The sequence below is a fragment of the Mesoplodon mirus genome (genome assembly GCF_964341445.2).
Source record: "Mesoplodon mirus genome assembly, chromosome: 4".
NCBI lineage: Eukaryota > Metazoa > Chordata > Mammalia > Artiodactyla > Ziphiidae > Mesoplodon > Mesoplodon mirus.
Window position 1 is genome coordinate 104,983,288 of NC_138979.1, and position 21,338 is coordinate 105,004,625.

At 57.6% G+C, this 21,338-nt stretch overlaps 1 protein-coding gene across 13 annotated transcripts; it reads left to right on the forward strand.

Moving 5' to 3' along the window:
- Positions 1–2,004: 2,004 nt before the first annotated feature.
- PLCB2 (phospholipase C beta 2) lies at positions 2,005–21,060 on the forward strand. 13 transcript variants are annotated; one of them, XM_082619189.1, is made up of 32 exons: positions 2,005–2,113; positions 5,366–5,443; positions 6,088–6,156; positions 6,772–6,912; positions 7,038–7,117; positions 7,200–7,253; positions 7,360–7,435; positions 9,801–9,901; positions 10,082–10,248; positions 10,338–10,484; positions 10,654–10,811; positions 11,091–11,173; positions 11,445–11,529; positions 12,130–12,292; positions 12,431–12,540; positions 12,663–12,759; positions 13,729–13,813; positions 13,946–14,070; positions 14,577–14,731; positions 15,262–15,426; positions 16,004–16,103; positions 16,518–16,622; positions 16,788–16,882; positions 17,011–17,086; positions 17,347–17,391; positions 17,498–17,732; positions 17,819–17,984; positions 18,095–18,171; positions 18,266–18,361; positions 18,924–18,981; positions 19,666–19,752; positions 20,112–21,060. In XM_082619189.1, the coding sequence occupies exons 1-32, from the start codon at positions 2,030–2,032 to the stop codon at positions 20,313–20,315; spliced, it is 3,567 nt and encodes a 1,188-aa protein (XP_082475315.1). In that variant the 5' UTR covers positions 2,005–2,029; the 3' UTR covers positions 20,316–21,060. The 13 variants fall into 13 exon arrangements, 11 of the variants coding, with proteins under 11 accessions (XP_082475315.1, XP_082475316.1, XP_082475317.1 ...); XM_082619190.1 differs by having other exon boundaries at positions 17,501–17,732; XM_082619191.1 differs by having other exon boundaries at positions 17,350–17,391.
- Positions 21,061–21,338: the final 278 nt, after the last annotated feature.

Here is a 21,338-nt window from a genome sequence, read left to right on the forward strand (position 1 = left end):
CTAAATGTATTTTTAAAGGAAAAAAATCCCTGTTGGATGAAGGTTTTCCCAGCTCCCTTTGCTGCTTGGATTTCTTGCATTCTGAGGGCTGCTTTGCAGGATGTGGGCAGGCAAGGACAGACGAAGCTACAGTTGGGGGGTCTCAAGAACAGGGTCCAGGCAGTGTCATCACTGGGTAAAGATGGGTGAGGCTTTGTTCTTTGGATTCAGAGCCTCAAACTTCAGAGCCGGAGATAGAAAGGGTAAAAGAGTAAAGAGCCCTGAAATCCTTGCCTTCCTTGTGGCGCCCCCAATCCTGTGAAATGAGAGAGCCTCCACCTTCCCCATCCCCATGCCGAGGGAGAGAGAGGGGATTGTCTTTCCAGGCCCAAAGTAGAGAGAAGGCTGCAGGGTGGACCAGAGGGAGGGACTTGGGTACGGGAGCAGGGGCGGCTGCAGGTGACAGGTGCAGGGGCTTTGGGAAGGGGCAGGGATTTCCCTCGCAAAATGCATTCAAACAGACAGAGAGGGAACCTGATCCCAGGGAGGGAATTGAAGAGCAGGAGGTACCAGAGGGGCCCCCAGAGGGGTCCAAGGCTGGAGGGATGAGGGAGGAGAGATGAGAGACAGCAGAGCTTAGAGGGAGGGCAGGGCGGCTGAGTCCTGAGGGCACAGGGCATGGCAGCATGGAGGATTCCCAAGCTGCTTCCACAGGTTCAGTCAGGCCTTGCTCCAGGATCCACCCTGGTGGTCTTAGAATCATTTTTTCAGGGCTTATTTTTGTGCTAGGAACCCCCTCAGTTCCAACCCCTAGAGGCCCCCATCCTCCTGCCCTGGGCTGGACTGGCCATCAGAGGCAGTTCTAGGGCCTGGGTGAGGGTCCTGTTGTTGTCAGGGTGTGGCACAAATGTCCATGTTGGGACCTGGAACAGAAAACCGGGCCCTGAGAGGGGAAGGAAGTCCGGGGCAGAGCTCCCGGCTCCCCCAGCTGGGTTAAGAAGGGTGAGAGCAGATTAGGCAAGAGGAAGTGGGCTGGGCTGGACTGGGCTGGGACTGAGCTCCCGGGCCAGGGCCGGAGCAGAGTTAGGGCCATGAGCCCTGAGCAGCACCGTGAGCTGAGGCCCCTGCGAGCAGCCCTCCTGCCCCAAGCGTTCTCTCCCACAGGCCCCAGCACAGGGCAGAGGAAGGAGCCTGGCAGGACAGCAAGGTGGAGGCTGGTGGCTGAGGGGTGCTTGAAGCAGCGGTGTGTGTAGTGGCGGCTGGTCAGTGAGGTTTCAGGCCTCGTCCAGGTCCGGAGGGCCAAGAGGAGGGAGTCACGTGTGACGCGGGTGAGGGGCGCGATTGCCTCACTTGCACCTCATTTTCATGGGGAGGAAGCACCGAGAAGGAGGGGCTGGGTGTTCAGCAAACTTTGCTTATTCAAAATGCTCAGTCCCAGCTGGACCCTGCTTCTCCCTCAGCTCCCACCTCCAGGGTGGTCCCAGGCTCCTCGGCCTCTGAGAGTGACCCCTGTGCTCTGGGACCCCACCTCTGGGGGGGTCCCTTCCCCTCGTGAGCTCCTTGCTCGCCCCCCTCAGTGTCCACCTGGGCAGCAGTATCCCCAGCTGGCCCCTTCCCACATCTGACCAGGCATGACCCCTGGGATGGAGAGGCCCCTGCTCCAGGGCGGCCAGGCCTCCAGGACCTGCTTCTCAGTGCTGAGCAGCACAGAGAAGGAAGCCCTGAGCAGGAAGTGCTGAGGCACCGGGTGAGGGCGGGGGGCTTTGCAGAGGGGAGCCCGGCCTCCCTGGGCAGGAGCAGCGACCACAGCCCCCCACTGTGGGCAGGCGGGATGAGGTTGATTTAAAAGGCAGATGGGCCTCTGGCCGAAGCACTCAGCTCTGCACCCAGCTACTGCCCCCCGCGGGCTGTAAGAGCGCCCAGACTTCCGGACTAGCTGGGGCGGGTGCCATGTGAGCCCAGCTAGTCCCCCCCCAACCCCGCCCTCCTTCCTCCCCTCCTCCTGCGCGCTGTGTCTGCCCAGCCTCTCCTAAGACGGACGCTTGGCACTATGTCTCTGCTTAACCCTGTCCTTCAACCCCCCGGGGTGAAGGCCTATCTGAGCCAAGGGGAGCGCTTCATCAGATGGGATGATGTGAGTGGGGCTGGGCGGAGGGCTGCGGGGGTGGCGGCTGCGCTGCTTGGGGCTTTGCAGGGGGGTGGGCGCTGGCTTGGTTTATGTCTGCCAGGACTCAGGCGCCTCTGTGGCTTGGCCAGGCAGCTGACACAACTACCCAGATAAACAAACCTGGGTGGGAGGGTGTGTGCCCTGAGCCTGTGTCCCTGGGCTGCTGGGGCTAAGGCTCTGTGTCTGGATGTGGGAAGACGATAGCTGCCTGGGTGGTCATAGGAGGAAATTTCTTTGGGTCTGGGTCTTCCTTTCCCCAAAGCCCCCAAGAAGAGAAGGGTGTGTTGCTCCCGGTCTGGGCAGTGGGAGGAAAGGTGTCCCAGAGCTGAGCCAGGCCCCTACTCCCAGCACAGATAGCCCATTCCAGCCCCAGCCGGACGCCTGGACTGGAATCCTCGCCCCTCCCAACTCGGTCCCGGCCCTGTCCCTGTCCCTGGGATGCCCTGCTCTCCCCCAGCTGCTGTGGGGTGGCCACGAAAGGCTCCTGGACCCCAAGTGAGAACTGGAGGCTCTCCTCCCAGGGGCCTGGGAGGGAACGGATAGACTTCTGCTTCCGCCAGCTGCTCTCAGCCTGGCTCCCTGACGCCGGCCCGTCTGCAGGGAAGGGGAAACCACACTTTGCCCTGTACCTCTGTCTCCACTGTGTCTGCTGCTTCCCAAACTGGGCCTGCTTCCCAGCCTCCAGTCCTCCAGGAGCCTGAAGATGTGTGTGTTGCCATAGGCCAGGGATTCTCCTGGGCGGGTGAGAGGAACAACTTGGGGCCCCTCCTTCAGGGAGGTAAGACGGCTGGGCTGGCCCAGCATGACAGTCAGCACTGGCTGCTCCCAGGAAGGGAACCTGAAGCCTCTGGACTGGCTGCGGGGGGAGGAAGGGCCCTTAGGGCTGGTTCCTTCTCCTTACAGGTGGGATGAGGGAGCTCTGAGTCTGTGAGTTAAGGCTCTCAGGCCTTTGGGGCTGGGCTAAGCTGAGTAATCTGGTTGCCATGGCTCTGGGGAGTGGGCCTGTGGTGAGAGGCTTTCTGCTTCTCCACGAGTGGTGTGGTCACTGCAGCATGGTGGAGCCATGTCCCAGGAGCCCGTGGAATGAGGGAAGTGGCTCAGAATGAAAAGTGAAGCGGCCTCTCTCCGTTCCTCTGGGAAGTGCGTGTAACCTGACTGGGCAGAGGGTCACCAGGGATGGGGACGTGCTATGTGGCCTTCTCTGCAAGCCAGCATCCGTGTACCTGGCAGGCCCGCTGCCCTCCCCAAGGCAGGGCACTGCAGGGTCCTGGATCCTGCCTCCCACGAGCAGGAATCTTCCCCGTCACGGGGCACACACACCTGCCAGACGAGGCTCTGCTCTCAGACTGCCTTTGGCCCAGTAGGCAGATGACCTGGGTACTGGAAAAGCACAATGCACAGGATGTAATCAACTCCCAGCTTACTTTTGTGTCCCACAGCCCGTTTACAATGTATTCTGTGGGAGAAGCTCCCCCATGACCCATGGAAAGAAACTCAGCCAGTCATGAGATGTTCCATTTGCTCCTGGGGAATAGACAAGCCTAGGACACTTTTCCTCACAAAGCCCAGTCTTACTTCAGAAACTAGTTATAACTCACAACTCCAGTCTTAATTTAGAATGACATCTTCTGCCCCACCTCCAAGAATGGTTTCAGGTGGGCTGCAGGCCCTGTGGAAAGGCCTGTGGAAGGGTTCCCTGATCTTCCTCTATGCCCACTAGGGGTGGGGTGCCGTGAGGAAGGAGGGAAAGAGGTACCAAAGTTCTTAACTGAGCAGCTGCTATCACGAAGTGGGCCTGGCGGAAGTGTAAGGCTTCTTCTTTCTCTCAGGCGCATTTTTGAGGATTCTTAGGAGACCCTCCCACTGAGCTGGGGATCTCCTATTTAGGGTCCTCCTGCCATCTCTGTTTCAGGAGCTCACTTGAAATTACTTCTTTAGCCCCGCAGAATCCAGTTACCACCCTCAGCTTCCTGCACCTTCGGCTTTGCCCCTTTCTCCCACAGGCCCACTCTGGACCCAGAAAATACTCACGAGTTCATTGCCCCACAGACTCTGGGGGTTCAGGCTCACCTAGCACACCAGCATCTCTCTCACCCGCTCAGTTTCCTGGGCAGGAGTCAGACCCCAGTTTGCCACGCACCACAACTGCAGGGGTGACGAAAGCTCTCCAGGTGCGAGCTTAAGGTGAGGGGTCAGGTACCCCGACCCTCCCTTCGGGAGGGAAGGGAGCTCACAACACAGCTTTCTCCAAAATTAGGTTCCTCACACAGTATTCTCTTTCCCCCCATATCCTAACTGCCCCTGATCTGAGAACCTTTTTCTGGGCCATCTCCTTTGTAAATTCTGCATTTGGTCTGGTTTGGTGTGCAGCCAACTATCAGGCCTTGTTGGAAACTTCGATTTTAGTATCTTGTTATTTGTGCACACAGAGACCATTTAAATAAAAGGTAGGCTGTGTGCTCTGTGAGCGGAGCAGGAACTCAGAAGCGAGTTCATTTTTCATTCACTTGCTCCTTCAGCAAACATGGCGCATGCAACTCATGGTCTAGTACAGGCTTGTTTCCCGGGAGTCCGGGAGCCCCTTGGGGATTTCCTGGAGGGGCTTCCAGGTCTGAGAACTGGCCCCCGCCCTGTTGTTGCAGCATGCTTCAGGAAAGGCTTTGCAGAAGCTAGTCTTTGATGGTATTTTAGGCAAGAGGGGCTGGGTGCTGAGGCTGGGAGGTGGGAAGGCACTTGGGACAGCTGGGGGGTGGGGCAGTGGAGGTTCATGGATGGAAGGGCTGGGCAGGCAGGAAGCTTAGGCAGCTTTGCGGGAGTTGGGCTCTCAGCTCTCACCGTGTTCAGCTCTTCTGGGGGTAGCATGGAGTCTTGGTGAGGGACATTCTACCTCTTTGGCTGAGCTGTGGGCCTTGAAAATAGTGTGAGGTGGGGGCCAAGACCCTGCTTGGGGTCTAGAGGGAGATCTTCTGTTTGGGATTTAGAGGGAAACCCTCTTCTCTTCCAGAAATGTCATCTCCAATCCTCTACCCCTCCCCACCCCTGGTTCAGAGCTTTTAAGGCTTATACCCAGACCTTAGCTCTGGAGAACAAAGAGAAATGCCTGCAGATCCCTGGGATGGCCACCTCCTAGGCAGATGGTGAGCTCTGAAACCCCTGGCCTGGGCCAGGAAAGCTCGGCCTGAAGTCTCAGAGCAGGGAGCTGACTCCTTCTCTCTGCAGGAAACAACAATAGCCTCCCCGGTTATCCTCCGTGTGGATCCCAAGGGCTACTACTTGTACTGGACATATCAGAATAAGGTGAGGCGGCCCCTACCTACCATGGCCCTGAGCTCCTGCTGTTCCATTGAGTCCAAGCAGCCTCCCGATGACACAGGGGTGGAGGTGTGGATGCCAGGAGTATAGAGTGACCCAGAAGGGTGGCTCTGGGGGGATCTCCTGTGGGCAGGGGCTATTTGCTTTGTGGGGGAGGATGCAGTCACTCCATCCATGGCTGCCTTGGGCCCAGATGCTTCAGCTTTAGTGTCCCTTGGAGAGAGAGAGAGAAAGGAATTAGAGCTACTGCTGAAGGCTGATTCCCTGCCTGTGGTTCTGGGTAAACTTGAGGGCTCAGAGAGATCAGAGAAGGTCCTCGGCACCTGGGCGGAAGGAAGGGAGGGGGAACCTGGGGAGAGTCCAGGATGGTGGAGGGGAGGCTGGAGGTCACAGCTCCCAAGTAACTGAGTGGCCAGGGAAGGAGTGGCCAGAGGGGAAGGGAGGAGCGTCACCATGAGGAAGGAGAGCCCGATCGCTGAGGAGGGAAGGCTGGGGTCTGGGAAGCCCCACAGTCCTGGCATCTAGAGAAGGCAGCTGGCCAAGGTGTGAAGGGCTGTGAAGCTCCCTCCTCGCTGCCCTTCATTCTTGACCTGATGTCTTTGTCCACATCCTGTCTTTGCTCCTACCAGGAGATGGAGTTTCTGGATATCACCAGCATCCGGGACACCCGCTTTGGGAAGTTTGCCAAGATGCCCAAGGTAAGTGGGCCCAGTAGCAGCCCAGGCTCAGCAAGGCCACCAGCTCCACGGGGCTGGGGCAGGAGTCCCTGTGGGGGCAGGGAGCCTGATCTCTGGAGCCAGGGAAGGGTCTGTGGGCTGAGCAGAGGGTCTCTCCCTGAGCTGAGGAAGGGGTATGACTGCTCCCTGGCTTGCTGGGGCTTTGGTATCAGGGCACAGTGGATGGAGATGTTGCGTGGCCACCTACTGCCCCTAGAGCACCCCAGGCTGTCTGAGAGGTGTTGCTTGCATCCTCTCCCCCTCCACCCCGACTGCTTTGCCTATATTTGCCTAATGCTGGTAGGAAAATTGGAGGAAGGGATTGGTGGAAAGCAGGATTCCCTGAGACTGGGGACTAAGAATCTGTCTTCAAATGAAAAATGGCAAACAAAATCCACAGAACTCCCAGGCCCCAAAGTCTTGGTTAATCTCTTCCTGTGGGCCTCTCCCTCCCATGGCTCCTAAGATGGGCATGGATGGGATGCCACCCCCGTGGGCCAGATTTCAAGTGGCTGAGAGGGAAAGACAGGGAGAGCCACAGTGGGCAGGGATGGGGGCACACACCTCTGATCCTAACTGTGTCACGACCTGCTGCAGAGCCAGAAGCTCCGGGATGTCTTCAACATGGACTTTCCTGACAACAACTTCCTGCTGAAGACGCTCACCGTGGTGTCTGGCCCCGACATGGTGGACCTCACCTTCCATAACTTCGTCTCCTACAAAGAGAACGTGGGCAAGGTGCACCGGGGGCGCCTGGTCTGGGGCTGGGCACCTGGGACAGCCTGAGAGACGGGCCGGGGCCACGACGTGGGGCGGCACCTTTGTGGTTGGGGGCCTGACTGCTGTGCCCTGGGGTCCTGCAGGACTGGGCTGAAGATATCCTGGCTCTGGCCAAGCACCCGCTGATGGCCAACGCCTCCCGCAGCACCTTCCTGGACAAGAGGTAAGTGCCTGCCTGCCTGGCCTAAGCGCATGGGGCTAAGTGTGTCAGCCCGGGCCTTGACGGGCTGCTTTCTGCCCACCAGCCTGGTGAAGCTCAAGATGCAGCTCAACCCTGAAGGGAAGATTCCTGTGAAGAAGTGAGTCTCCCCTCCCCCCTCCCCACATGTCCTCTGAGCTCCCCAAGGCCTTCCCTCTCCAGGCCTGACCCCTCTCTTGGCCTGGTGCTTTTCTCTGCTTCTTCAGTTTTTTCCAGATGTTTCCTGCTGACCGCAAGCGGGTGGAAGCTGCCCTCAGCGCCTGCCACCTCCCAAAAGGCAAGGTGAGTGGTTCTCCCCTCCCCAGCCCACCCCCAGCATTCTCCTTCTCATCTGAGTTGCCTTGGACTGGAGGGCACCCTGGGCAGGCCTGGTGGGGATGGGGAGGGCAGGAATGACAGTTCAGTCCCAGCCAAGAGCCCGAAAAGTCAGTTCACTCTAGAGCCACCGGTTCCTGATACAAGGCACAGTGACAGAACCGGGGCAGGGAGTTGAGGTGCCGGGTTCAGAGCAGGTTCGTCTATACCTCTTCAGCTCCAATAGGAAAACATTTTTCCTTTCTTTTTACTTAAGTAATTTTTAATTACAACTCGTATGCTGGGTCACCCCATGAGATGCCTTATGTGACTTACAAAAAGGAGCCCTCTGGGCAGATGCAGCCCTGAGCCAGGGTTCCTGCCTGGCGGGGGTAGATCTCAGGCCCCTGTCCTCCCTTGGCCGGTGCCTTTGTGGATTCCATGGAGTCTTTTCTCCTGGTAAGAATTTGGAATGTTATAAATAAATAAAACTAAGGCCTCATAGATCACTTCTCCACATGAATCCCAGAAGGAATACTTCCCCCACACTCAACTCTACGGAGCTGGTGACCCCTTGGTGCAATGAGCCACAGGGGATGCAAGCTTGGGGTTGGGGAGAGGGTGGGAATGGGCTGCTGCTGAGGGCACCACTTGGGCTGTCACATCCAGCCTCCTTTTCTCCTGCCTCCTGAGTTCCCACCTTGGCTAAGTCCTCCTTATTTATCAGCTCTCCTGCATCCCGGTAGGAGCCGTTGAGCCATCTTTGCTTGCAGCTGATGGGTCCAAGATTCGGTCTAGCTATCCTGCTCAGAGCCTCTGTTCCAAACTAAGACTGATGATGGCTTTCCAGAATGATCCTGGAAAACATTTGATGGGTTTTTCTGGAATGGAATGCAAAGGCACAGAATCCCTGAATGCCACCAAATCTACTTTCTGTTTCTGTTTCTATGGATTTGTCTATTCTGGACATTTCATGTAAATGGAATCATACAATATGTGATCTTTGATGTCAGGCTTCATTCATTTAGCACAGTGTTTTCAAGCTTCATCCATGTTGTAGCATGTATCAGTAGTTCATTCCTTTTTATTGTAGAATACTATTCCATTGTGTGGATATACCACATTTTGTTCAACAGTTGATGGACATTTGGGTTGTTTCCACTTTTGGGCTATTATGAATAATGCTGCTATGAATGTTTCTGTCTGGACGTATGTTTTCAAGTCACTTGAGGACATACCTAGGGGTGGAATTCTTCGGTCATATGGTAACTCTATACTTAACATTTTGAGGAAATGCCACACTGTTTTCCAAAATGACTATACCATTTTACAATCCCACCAGCATTGTATGAGGGTTCCAATTTCTCCACATCTTCATCAACACTTGTTATTGTCTGTCTTTTTTTTTTCTTTTTTTTACTTTAGTCATCCTGTGAGTGTGATGTGGTATCTCATTGTGGTTTTCTGTTATTTATTTATTTATTTTGGCCACGCCACCCATCTTGCGGGACCTCAGTCCCCCAGTAAGGGATCAAACCCGTGCCCCCTGCAGTGGAAGTTCAGAGTCCTGACCGTTGGACCGCCAGGGAATTCCCCTCATTGTGGTTTTGATTTGCATTTCCCTAAGGACTAACGATGCTGACTGAGCATCTCTTCATGTGCTTCTTGGTCATTCGCATATCTTCTTTGGAGAAATATCTATTCAAATTCATTGCCCATCTTTCAGTTGGGTTTTCTTTTAGTGTGAAGTCGTCTACTACTGGATATCTGATTTGCAAATATTTTCTCCCATTCTTTTTACTTTATTGACAGTATCCTTTGGAACACCAAAATTTTTAATTTGGATGAAGTCCAATCTGTCTATTTTTTGTTATTGTGCCTTGTGCTTTTTGGTGTCTCCAACTATGGTTGTTGAATTGTCTATTTCTCCCTTCAGTTCTGTCAGTTTTGCTTCGTGCATCTTGGGGTTCCGTTGTCAGGTGCATTGTTTATATGCAAATTGCTTCTTTTTGAAAATTTATCCTCCATTTAAAAAGAAAAAGATAGCCCACAGCTCTGGCAAACAGCGAAGCTTGCTTCTGAGCTCTTTTCTTCCCAGTTCTGGTCATTCTTAGTTTGAATCCTGTCCCAGCCAAGAGACTAGCCAGTATCAATCCAGGGGCAAAGCAAACCAGCTAAGATGCTCTCTGCTCAGCAACCAGGGCCTTGAAAAGTGGGGGCTCAGGGTGCCCTTGATGCTCTTCTGTCTGTCCTGAGCCCTCTCTCTCCCCGGGCTGCCTCGCGCAGGGCTGGGCCTAGTCTGTAGTGCTGGAAGGTGGGGGCAGGAGTCATCAGGTGACTCTCTATCCCCCAGAATGATGCCATCAATCCCGAGGACTTCCCAGAATCCGTCTACAAGAGTTTCCTCATGAGCCTTTGTCCTCGGCCAGAAATAGATGAGATCTTCACCTCCTAGTGAGCTTCTTGGGCTGGGCTGGTCTTGGGGAAGGGGTGGTGGCTAAAATTCCCACCTGCCATGCTGACAATTAGGTAGCATTGCTGGAGAAGGGGGTTGTCCTAGCTCCCACCACCCACACCCCAGCCCCCAGCCCAGGGGATACAGAGGAGACCTGTGCTCCTCTCTTTGGCCTGCAGCCACGCCAAGGCCAAACCCTACATGACTAAGGAGCACCTGGCCAAATTCATCAACCAGAAACAGCGCGACTCCAGGCTCAACTCCCTGCTGTTCCCGCCTGCGCGGCCTGACCAGGTGCAGGGCCTCATCGACAAGTACGAGCCCAGAGGCATCAACGTGCAGAGGGGTGAGGACTAAGGGAACTTCTGATCCTCCACGGTCCTCTCCGGTCCTGGCAGCCGGGCTGCTGCCCTGACAACCACCCCTGTCCCCCAGGCCAGCTGTCCCCCGAGGGCATGGTGTGGTTTCTCTGCGGGCCAGAGAACAGTGTGCTGGCCCAGGACAAGCTGCTGCTGCACCACGACATGACGCAGCCGCTCAACCATTACTTCATCAACTCCTCCCACAACACCTACCTGACAGGTGGGCCCTGGCGACCTCACTGCCAACCTCTCCTTTTACGGGGGCTGTTCCTGCTCCCTGAATCCCCTGCAGGGGTTGCCCACAGGGCTGCCCCATGATGGAGTGGGGCGGGGCAGAGCTGGACTGCCCTTGAGTGAAGCCCCCGCCCCTCGCCCCTCCTCTGGCTCAGCCGGCCAGTTCTCAGGCCTTTCCTCTGCCGAGATGTACCGCCAGGTGCTGCTGGCGGGCTGCCGCTGCGTGGAGCTGGACTGCTGGAAGGGGAAGCCTCCTGATGAGGAGCCCATTATCACCCACGGCTTCACCATGACCACAGACATCTATTTCAAGGTGAGACTCGTCGTGTGGAGGCTGGTGGCAGTGGCACTAGGGAAGGGCCCTGGGCCATGAGCTTTTTGGGGTTGGGGGGAGTGAGGCCTGAGAGGAGGGATGGCTGGGAGGCCTTGGACCAGTGTGGGTCCAGAGAGGACCAGAAGAGACACGGGGCCAAGAGTGGCCCTCCAATTCTATGTGTGTGTTGAAACTGGGGAGTGGGGAAGGATGCCGTTGAGGGAGGCGAAGCCTGGAGGCACAGCACTGACCTCCCCATGGGGTCTCCTTCTCCTCCAGGAAGCAATTGAAGCTATCGCAGAAAGTGCCTTTAAGACCTCCCCTTATCCGGTCATCCTGTCGTTTGAAAACCACGTGGACTCGTGCGTATCCAGGCCATCCAGCCTCATTCTCTACCCTGTCCCCATCTCCCGCCTGCAGCTGCCCTCCCCACAACTGTCCCCAGCCTCTAGCCATGCCTTCTGGCTCTCTCCCGGGTCTCAACACAATCTCCTTGGGACCCCAGGCTCTCCTGCCTGTGTCCCTGCCTCCCCAACATCTTGAGCCCCTGATCTGGGTCATCAGGGGGCACAAAAGGATGGACAAGAGGGTGGAGTGGAGCTGCTGAACCACATCCACTTCTGCTCCCTGCAGACCCCGCCAACAGGCTAAGATGGCCGAGTACTGCCGAACGATATTTGGGGATATGCTGCTCACAGAGCCACTGGAAAAGTTCCCAGTGAGTGGACTTCACTGTGGGGCATCTGGGTCTGAGGGCTGGGGAGCCAGAGCAGGGTGCCAGATTAAGGAGGCAGATGTCCCCAGAGGATGCTGGGGTTCATTTGGGAGGACTGGGGCTGGGGTCCTATCATCTACCACGTGTTAGGCACTGTGCTGGGCTTGGGGGGTATGTCAGTAGCAGAGGGGCAGTCCCAGCCTTCAGATCACTTACCCTCTAGTCAGGAGGCAGACAAGTAACCAGGCCATTACCACCAGTGGCTGCTACGAGAGCACCTGGGGCTTCAGATCTGGTCTTGAGGATCAGGGAAGGCTTCCTGGAGGAGGTGATGGCTAAGCTGAAACCTGAGGGAAAGAATGGATTTATCTTGGTGAGAGTGGGGAAGGGTGTTCTAGGCAGGCTGAGTAGTTGAGAAAAGATCACTGAGGAGCTGGGATAAGTTGGGTCAGGCAGGGGTTTAGCGCACGAGGTGGGAGTGATGAGGGGAGAGGATGGAGAGTTAGGCCGGGGGCAGGTGCAGCGTAGCTTGCCATGCAGGAGCTTGGGCTACACCCTGAAGGTGCGGAGATAGTGCTGAGGACCCTCTCTCCTCTCCCACAGCTGAAACCAGGCATCCCCCTGCCCAGCCCTGAGGATCTCCGAGGCAAGATCCTCATCAAGAACAAAAAGAACCAGTTTTCTGGTCCCCCAGCCCCCAGCCAGGAGCCGGGTGGGGAGGCTGAGGGGAGCGGCCCACCCAATGTCCCTGTGGGTGAGGACACAGGTGAGTCCGCCTGGGAGGAGTGGGGGTGGCCGTGGAGGAGCATCTGGAATGGGAGAGAGGGGCTGGGCCTGGAGGGGAGAGCCAGCCTGGTGTGGGGGTCTCCCCCGCCCCCAGTGCTGATGGAGCTGTATGTGGCAGTGTGGGCTGGTGAGGAAGGGGCTGAGCTGGAGGAGGAGGAGGTGGAAGAGGAAGAGGAGGAGTCGGGAAGCCTGGATGAAGAAGAGATGAAGAAGATGCAGTCAGATGAGGTGTGTGGGGAGCCCCGAGGCCCTTCTGCCAGCTCCACTGCAGAGCCCTCCAGGCGGGGGCATGGGACCGGGTCCCTGGGCTCTGAACTGGCCTCTTCCCCATCCTCCCCCCTTCTCCCTAGGGCACAGCGGGCCTGGAGGTGACGGCTTACAAGGAGATATCCAGCCTAGTCAATTACGTCCAACCCACCAAGTTCATCTCCTTCGAGTCCTCTGCCCGTGAGTTAGCATGCGGTGGTGGTAAGCTGGAAGTTAGGCTAGATTCAGGAGAAGGCCCTTAGGAAGCGTGTCCAGATGCCACAGCAGCCTGATGGGTGGGGGTGAGGGCGAGGCGGGTCCTCCCTCTCCTTGGGCTGGGGGCCCTGTTTATAAATACCCAGCAGAGGAGCCAGGCAAAGGCATGTTTAAGTGGCAGTGGCTCCCAGTGTCCCATCACTGTACTGAGAACTTGGCACCAAGCAGAATGCTCTGGAGTGTGTCGGTGACAGGCAGGTCATTTACCAAGGGCCACCTCGGCCGGGCGGCCTGGGGCTCCTGCAGCTTCCTTCTGTGGCTGCCTGGGCATGAGAACTCCTGGGATGGGGAGGAAGGCAAAGAAACCAGCCAGCGCACATCTGCCCCTTGTTCCCTTCCCTTTCTGAGCGCGTCCATGCTGTTTACCTTTATCTTCTCCGGACGTGCGCGCTAAGAGTTCCTCTCACCCTCTGTGCACAGCCCCGACACGAACACCTTTTTCTGTATGCGCTCTGCAGCACTGGCTCCTCATCCCTGAAGCCCCAGCCTGCACCCCCTCCTGTGCACCACCCTTGCTGTGTGCCTCTTACCCCTGCACCCTGCTCCCTGGGCATCACAGCGTGTTCCTGACCCCCTGGGCTCATTGCTGTGTGTTTCCCACACCCTCTGCGTCCACCCAGGGCATGTACCCCACCCTTTAGGACTCTGGCACGCACACCCCATCCCTGTGCGTATGTATCCACTGTGCGTACCCTTTACCTCCAGCACACACTGCTACCCACACAGATCTGCACATTCCCCACCCCAGGGGTGGCCCCTCAACCCTCAGCCCTCGGTGGAAACGCTAGGTTGGAGGCATCTCTGTGCTGGAGGGAGCCGCACCACAGGGGAGGGCAAGTCTGTGGGAGGGGTCAGGCTGACGCGGACTCTCCTTCCTCTTTCTCCCCTACACAGAGAAGAACCGAAGTTATGTCATTTCCTCCTTCACGGAGCTCAAGGCTTACGACCTGCTCTCCAAGTCCTCAGTGCAATTTGTGGAGTATCCTTGAGACCTCAGTGCCAGGGTCCCCGGTGGGGTGGAGGGAAGGGGGAGGCCTGGGACGGGGCTCGCAGGGGGTCTGTGGGTCTTCGCGGTGCAGGTGGCTTTGCTGGCTCCTATACCCTGCGGCAGCTACAACAAGCGCCAGATGAGCCGCATCTACCCCAAGGGCACCCGCATGGATTCTTCCAACTACATGCCCCAGATGTTCTGGAATGCTGGTTGCCAGATGGTTGCCCTCAACTTCCAGACGATGGGTGAGGGCATGCTCAGGCCCTTAAGAACCTTCCCCTGCCCCTCCCACCTTTACCCCTTCCCTGGGGAGGGGGTGTCTTTGGAACAGACCTGGGGGCCGGGGGGCTGATGTTCATTTAGGCTCTGGGCGCATGTGCATGTGTGTGAGCGTTTAGTGCATCCCCTCATGCCTATGTGACTGCACGTATACGAGTACGTCTGTGATGATGCCAGGGTGCTGGCATGGGTTCTGGCTGCTCGGCCTGAGTGGGTCTGTGGGAACACCTGCTCCACTGGCCTCAACTCCCACTGTGAGCTTGAGGTCCGGTTGTGGCTTTGCTCCTGCTGACTCCAGGTTGCGGGCCCTTCCTGAGAGATGAGACCCTAAGGAACCAGGCTGGGACATGAGAAACCCTCATCCTCACGGTCCACCCAACCTCCCCATTTGCGAGGCTGGGAAATGTGGAAAGAGAGGCTGCGTGCAGACCCAGAGCTGGGCCGCCCTTCCTGAGTGCCCTTGTCCCCCCAGACCTGCCCATGCAGCAGAACATGGCGCTCTTTGAGTTCAACGGGCAGAGTGGCTACCTCCTCAAGCATGAGTTCATGCGTCGGTTGGACAAGCAGTTCAACCCCTTCTCGGTGGACCGCATCGACGTGGTGGTAGCCACCACCCTTTCCATTACGGCAAGGCCCTGAGGTGGACAAGTGGCCGGGAGGGCTGGGGTCTTGAGGAGAAAGACACAGGAGCCCCACTCCTCCATTCCCAACCCCCTCCCCGATATCCCGAAAACTTCAGCCCCAGCCAGTTCGTGCAGTAGCAAGTTGCCTTGGAAACTGCCTCCTCCTCAGCACTGGAGGCTGCCTCTTGGTCCCCATGGAAACCAAGGGGAAGGGCTGAGGCTGGGGTGGGGGAGGGGAGAAGAGTGGGGCAGCAGGAGCCCCAGGCCCCGGGGGCAGGGCCGTGCTCCTTCCTCGCTGGGGAGGGAGGTGGGGAGTCCCACACCTCTTCCCTAAATGCTGGAAGCACCCTGGGTGCCAGAGCTTAGCTGTAACCCTTAAGCCACACAGCCTCTACTCTGTGGCCAGACGTGAATGGGGCTCTTCACAGTATCCAAGAATGGATGTTTCAGCTAGGGGGGCTGGAGGCCCTAAGTTCTGGGGAATGGCCTGGGTGGGGGAGCTGATGCTGGTCTCCCATGGGCCCCAAACTCCAGGTGATCTCTGGGCAGTTCCTGTCAGAACGCAGTGTGCGCACCTATGTGGAAGTGGAGCTGTTTGGCCTTCCTGGGGACCCCAAGAGGCGCTATCGCACCAAGCTGTCACCCAGTACCAATTCCATCAATCCTGTCTGGAAGGAGGAGCCCTTTGTCTTTGAAAAGGTGGGGTGGCTAGATCAGGGCAGGGGCTGGGATCTGTCCCTGGTTCTTTGTCTCTACTTGTAGAAGAGAAAACACATAAAGGGATTTCCTTGATCCTCCTCCTCTCCCCACCCATCTGTGCCCTCCTGAGTTTCAAGAGTCCAAAAACCAAGTTTACAGAAATTTACTTTGTGGGCAAGTTTTGTATGCGTGTGTACATGTGTGTATGTGCATGCTTGTCCATGTTACGATTAGAGGCAGAAATGTGAACTCCCAGACCAGGGTGCAGGGACCCAAGGAATCATGGGGGCCTTTTGCTCCCATTGGATACTTGTTGACAAAGCTTCCAAGGGCTGTCTGCACCAGGCCCCCTGGAGCCCTGGGCTGCACATCCAGCTGTCTGCCCTGTGTGGACCAGCCATGACATGAGCCGTTAGGATGTCTATGTGTGTGGCTTAGAGTGGGCCCTCTGTCCACACCAAATCCAGTAAAGCCTGCCATGTTCTCACACTGACCCTAGATTTCTGGAATCAGGGAAGGGGGGCAGCTTGGCCACTCTCTCCCTTCTCCAGCTTGTCCTGTCCTGAACTCTCCCCAGATCTTGATGCCTGAGCTGGCCTCCCTCAGGGTGGCTGTGATGGAGGATGGCAACAAGTTTCTTGGACACCGCATCATCCCCATCAATGCTCTGAATTCTGGTAAGGATAGGGGTTCTTCTTTGCTGTTCCCAGTGGGTCTGAGACCAAGACCAGCATCAGGATCCCGTCCAGAGTGTGAGGCAGCTTCAGGGAGGTGGCCTTGTCATGTTATCAGCCCGGGAAAGTGGGGCAGGAATAGGACCTCTCCAGGAAACTGACAGAGGTGGGGACTCTGCCCACCCAACACAACGTCTCTAATTCTCTGGAACTACTGGGGCGGTTTCCCAAGTAGCTGACACTTATTGGGCACTTAAAATGCTTTACGGGCTTATAACACTTTCTCACTTAATCCTAACAATAACCACATGAGGTAGAGCCAGACTGAAGCCAGAAGTGTCGAGCACTGGGCTGCTGGTGAGCAGTGCTGGGCAGCAGTGGGTTCTGCCTCACTGGCCACCCGGTCATGCCCCACAGGATACCACCATCTGTGCCTGCACAGTGAGAGCAACATGCCGCTCACCATGCCTGCACTCTTTGTCTTCCTGGAGATGAAGGACTATGTACCTGACACCTGGGCAGGTGGGAGGCCCGTGGAATGTTGGAAGCCCCAGGGTGTCCATCCCCCCGCCCTCCGCAAACCAGCCTCCAGAGCGGGGCAGGACAGGGTATCCTGGCATAGGTGAGGATGGGGGAGGCTCCCAGGTACATCTCCTTATCAGGCCCACCATGTCCCTGTGCACCCAGATCTCACGGTGGCCCTCGCCAATCCCATCAAGTTCTTCAGTGCCCATGATAAGAAGTCTGTGAAGCTCAAGGAAGCCATGGGAGGCCTGCCTGAGGTCTGTGTTGTTAGGTCCACTGCCAGGGGCCCCCATGAGCTGCACCCTCTCTGTGGGAAGATGAGGGAGGGGGCAGAGTCCAGGGCTCAGGGAGAGAAGCACCTTCCTAACACGCCCTCCCTACACAGAATCCCTTCCCTCTTGGGAGTCCAATTGCCCGCCAGGTCAATGGGGCATCGGCTCCAACAAGCAACGGGTCAGCAGGTACGCACTGCGGGGTCCCCCCACCTACCAGAAGGGTCTTGATCTCTCCGCTGCACCGGTAGGTACATCCCAGACAGGGGCAGATCTCTATAAAAACAAAAACAAAAACAACCCCGAAAACTTTCACCTGGGGAGGGAACGGCTGCATGTGAAGCCTCGGGCTAGGCAGTGCGCAGCAGGGGGCCCACACCGACACCCCCGGGAGGCGCGGGAGCGGCCGAGCCGAGGGCACCGGAGAGCCTCTCCTTTGGCTCTTGCAGCAGCCGGGGCCAAGGCCAGGGAGGAGGCCACGAAAGAAGCTGCGGGTAAGGCCTGCTGAGACCGAGGGACGTTGGGGTCGAGCCCGGGGAGGGTCCGGGACTCGGGGTGGGGGGCGGTTCCCGGGGGGCGCGCGCCTCACCCCTGCCCCAGCAGAGCCGCGGACCGCCAGCCTGGAGGAGCTGCGGGAGCTGAAGGGCGTCGTGAAGCTGCAGCGGCGGCACGAGAAGGAGCTGCGGGAGCTGGAGCGGCGCGGCGCGCGGCGCTGGGAGGAGCTGCTGCAGAGGGGCGCGGCGCAGCGGGCCGAGCTCCGGCCGCCGGGCGCTGGGGGCGGCGGCGAGGGTCGGGGCCGCAAGCTCGGCCCGGGGAAAGGCTCCCGCAAAAAGAGGTAAGGGCGGCGGGGGCATCCGGCCCCCCGCGGCTCGGGCGCGGGCGGCCTGGGGCTCACGGCTTGTTTCCACACGGCCTCCGCAGGACCCCGCCGGGCGAGGACCCCGCCGGGGCGGCGCCGGCCGAAGGCCCCGAGGGTGCGGACGCGCGTCTGCGAGAGCTGAGGGACAGGCTGGAGCTGGAGCTGCTGCAGCAGGGCGAGGAGCAGTGCGAGTGTGTCCTGAGGCGCAGGGCGCAGCAAGTGGCCGAGGTACCAGCGTGAGGGAGGGGAGGCAGCGAGGGCCCGACCGACCCCACACCCTCTGCACAGCCAAGGGCATCTCTTCCGTCTTAGCTCAGCCGGTCCTTCCTCTCCCTCAGCAAATAACCAAGATGATGGAGCTGGCCAGAGAGAAACAGGCTGCAGAGCTGAAGACCCTCAAGGAGACTTTGGAGACGTACGTATGCCTGCCTCCCTTCTACGCCTGACTCTTACCTCCCAGGAGGGCCCAAGTCTCAGGAAGCATCTTCCTGATGCCTGTTTCTCTGCAGTGACACCAAAGAGGTGAAGAAAAAGCTGGAGGCCAAGAGGCTGGAGCGGATCCAGGCCATGATGAAGGTCACCACAGACAAGATGGCTCAGGAGAGGTGAGCCCTGGAGGGGAGGCGCAGGACTCAAACTCCAGGCCCGGTGCTGAGCAGGAACCACACTGGGTGGGAAGGGGCCTTCCTACACGTGGGTCCTGACTTGCTTCCCAGAGATGTGCCTGTCTCCTGGTTCTGGAAAGTTAATTCTACTTCCGTCACCTCTGATCAGAGAATGTCCTCCTTAGGCAAAACACAGATGCCACCACTATTTGAGGAGAGAGAAGAATTTAAGGGAAAATCAAGTGTGTAAAGAGGGAGGTGAAACCTTGGGAGAGCTGATTCCCACCTGCACTTTCCCATGCATACCTTGAAGAACAGTGCATTTTAGTGAGGAAGCCCTTCCCTTAAAGGGCCCCCAGGGCTGCCAATATCTCCTTAGGATCCTCCTTGGGTCCCCATGTTTACCCCTCTGGCTGGTTCCCAGACCAGACATAGATGCATGCCAGCCACAGAGGGTTCTACGATGGAGTTCTCATGTTGCCTACACCCTGTGGAGGCTTTGTCTCATCCAGCTCTTCCCAGGGGCCTCCTGCCCTCTTTGAAACTCTGATCACCCCAACAGGTTGAAGAGAGAGATTAACAACTCCCACATCCAGGAGGTGGTGCAGGTCATCAAGCAGGTGTGTAAGAGCTGTGCCCTTCCCAAACACACTCTCTCTCTCTCTGAGGGAAGGAGTGGCCCCAAGGCCTTTACTTTGCCCTTACTGAGATGCACTCAGCTGATGGGCTGAGTGGCCCATCAGCTAGGGATGGGGGGAGAGGCAGTAGAGGGGAGGGGCTTCCCCTAGGCCATCCAGGGTTCTGACCTTTGTGCAGAGGTTGGGATACCAGCCTAAAGGAGTCTGTCTTTGGCCAGCTGCCCTCGATGGAAATGATATGGGCCAGCTGGCCAAGGGGAGGTGGGATTGGGGTGGGTGAGTAAGAGGGAGCAAGGGGGCTTCCAGAGTCAGGCTTCCAGGGAGTCAGAAGAGGAAGGAAAGCCCTGTGGAGAATGTCCCTAAAGCTCCCTGGGGATTACTAACAACAGTAACAGAGCTACCAGCTCCTGAGTCCCGCCCTTGTGCAGGCACTAAGCCGGGTGCTTCACAGGAACCGTCTCATATAATCCTTCATAATCCAGCAAGACAGGTACTATTATCCTCATTTTACAAATTAAAAAACAAAACAAAACAAAAAACCCAACTTTTCAAAGGTTAAGGAATTTGTCAAAAGGCTCACAGCTGGTTGACTGGGATTGTAGCTGGATTTCACCCCAGATTGCCTGCTTATGCTGTCCTGATTCTCTGTCTCTCACTCCTGCCCAGATGACAGAGAACCTGGAGAGGCACCAGGAGAAGCTGGAAGAGAAGCAGGCAGCCTGCCTGGAACAGATCCGGGAGATGGAAAAGCAGGTGACGGGGGGACCACTACCCTGGCCCACAGCAGAGCTGGCTTGGCTCCAGGGTGTAAAGGGACCCAGCTCTGGGGAGCTGCCAGTCAAGAGGTGGATGGTGGTGGGGGACTCGCCCCTCTCCAGGGGGTCAGGGCTCTGATTCCCAGGGGATCATGAGGCAGCTCTGCAGATCTCTTTGCTTGATTGGAATTCCCTCTCCTGAAAGACCCCCTGATGGGCTCCACTACTCCCACCACCCCCCCTGATCTCCTGGGAGGTCTGAACAAACCAGGCATCTCCTGGTTCCACTGTTCAGGTGAGGAAGAGTGGGCAGGTGGCCCATCCTGAGCCAGGGGGTGGTCCTTGCTGTCCCCACAGTTCCAGCAGGAGGCGCTGGCAGAGTACGAGGCCAAGATGAAGGGCCTGGAGGTGGAAGTGAAGGAGTCGGTGAGGACCTGCCTCAGGGCCTGCTTGCCCTCTGCGGAGGAGGACAAGCCTGAGAGGCCCTGCCGGGTCTCCAGGGAGCTGTGTGAGCAGGATGCACTCACAGAGAACACAGATGCCCAGGAGAGCCTCCTCTGATGCCCTCATGCCCTTGGGACATTCTGCAAGGACATTCACCCTTCTCTGGGACGTGGGTCCATTCCCCCTGGAGGAAAGGGCCCCAGCACCGTGAAGCTGCGGGAAGCTGGAGCTCCCTTGGACACTGGAGCCCCTTTCTCAACAGCCAGGCTAAGTAGGAGGCAGGAAGCAGGCCAGCTGGGGCCCATCTGGGGCCTGAGGTCCTCTCCATCCAACATCCTGCCCCTCCTGCTTCCGCTTCCCTTCTGAACAAGCGTCTGTCACATGTTTGTTGAGGGCAAAAGAATATGAACTTGGAGGCATGAAATGGGGCCCTGGCCCCACTCTGCATTTCCTAGTGTGCCACTCTGGACTCAGTTTCCTCACCTGGAGGGTTAGGCCCGGCCACCTGGAACCTCCACTCCATCACGTGTAGTTCAAGCAGGTCCAAACTCCAAACTCTCCTGCCATAAGGCGGGCAGCTCACCCTGGCTTCTAGGCCCCATCTTGGGCTTGCCCTGAGTTGGCCTCATGGTCAGCTCCCTGATACAGAGTCCAGCTCTTCCTTCCAGCTCCCTGGGGACAGCTGCTCCCAGGATCCCAGGCTAAGGTGCCTTCCCTGCCTCCTGCCCTTGGGGGATGGCAGGCTGATGTGGAAAAGCTGCCTCAGCTGTGTGGCCCTCAGGCCACTGAGACAACTGGGGCTGGGGGTGAGGGGAGAAGGACGGCCTTTTGGGCACTCTCCCACCCAGAGCCCAGCCACCCCTTTTCCTAGGCCTGGGGGGTACTTCCCAGCATGTGCCTCCGCTCAGGCTGTCTGACAAGGTCAGCACCATTTTCTCTCCTGACTTTATGAGGTTTATTTATTTTTCTCTTTCTTACTCCTACTAAAGAACCCTGTCTCAAGATTTCCTGCCTAAGCCTGGCCTCTGTTCTACAGCTAAGAAAGAGGGGGGTGGGCAGGGCTTCACTGGTGCCGCAGTGGTTAAGAATCCACCTGCCAGTGCAGGGGACATGGGTACGAGCCTTGGTCCAGGAAGATCC

Bases quoted from the DNA above. Each gene is read 5' to 3' on its own strand.
- PLCB2 (XM_082619182.1), top strand. From the start codon at position 2,030: ATGTCTCTGCTTAACCCTGTCCTTCAACCCCCCGGGGTGAAGGCCTAT. The intron at 5,444-6,087 runs GTGAGGCGGCCC...TGCTCCTACCAG, and splicing joins ACTGGACATATCAGAATAAG to GAGATGGAGTTTCTGGATAT. The intron at 18,982-19,665 runs GTGTGTAAGAGC...ACTCCTGCCCAG, and splicing joins TGGTGCAGGTCATCAAGCAG to ATGACAGAGAACCTGGAGAG.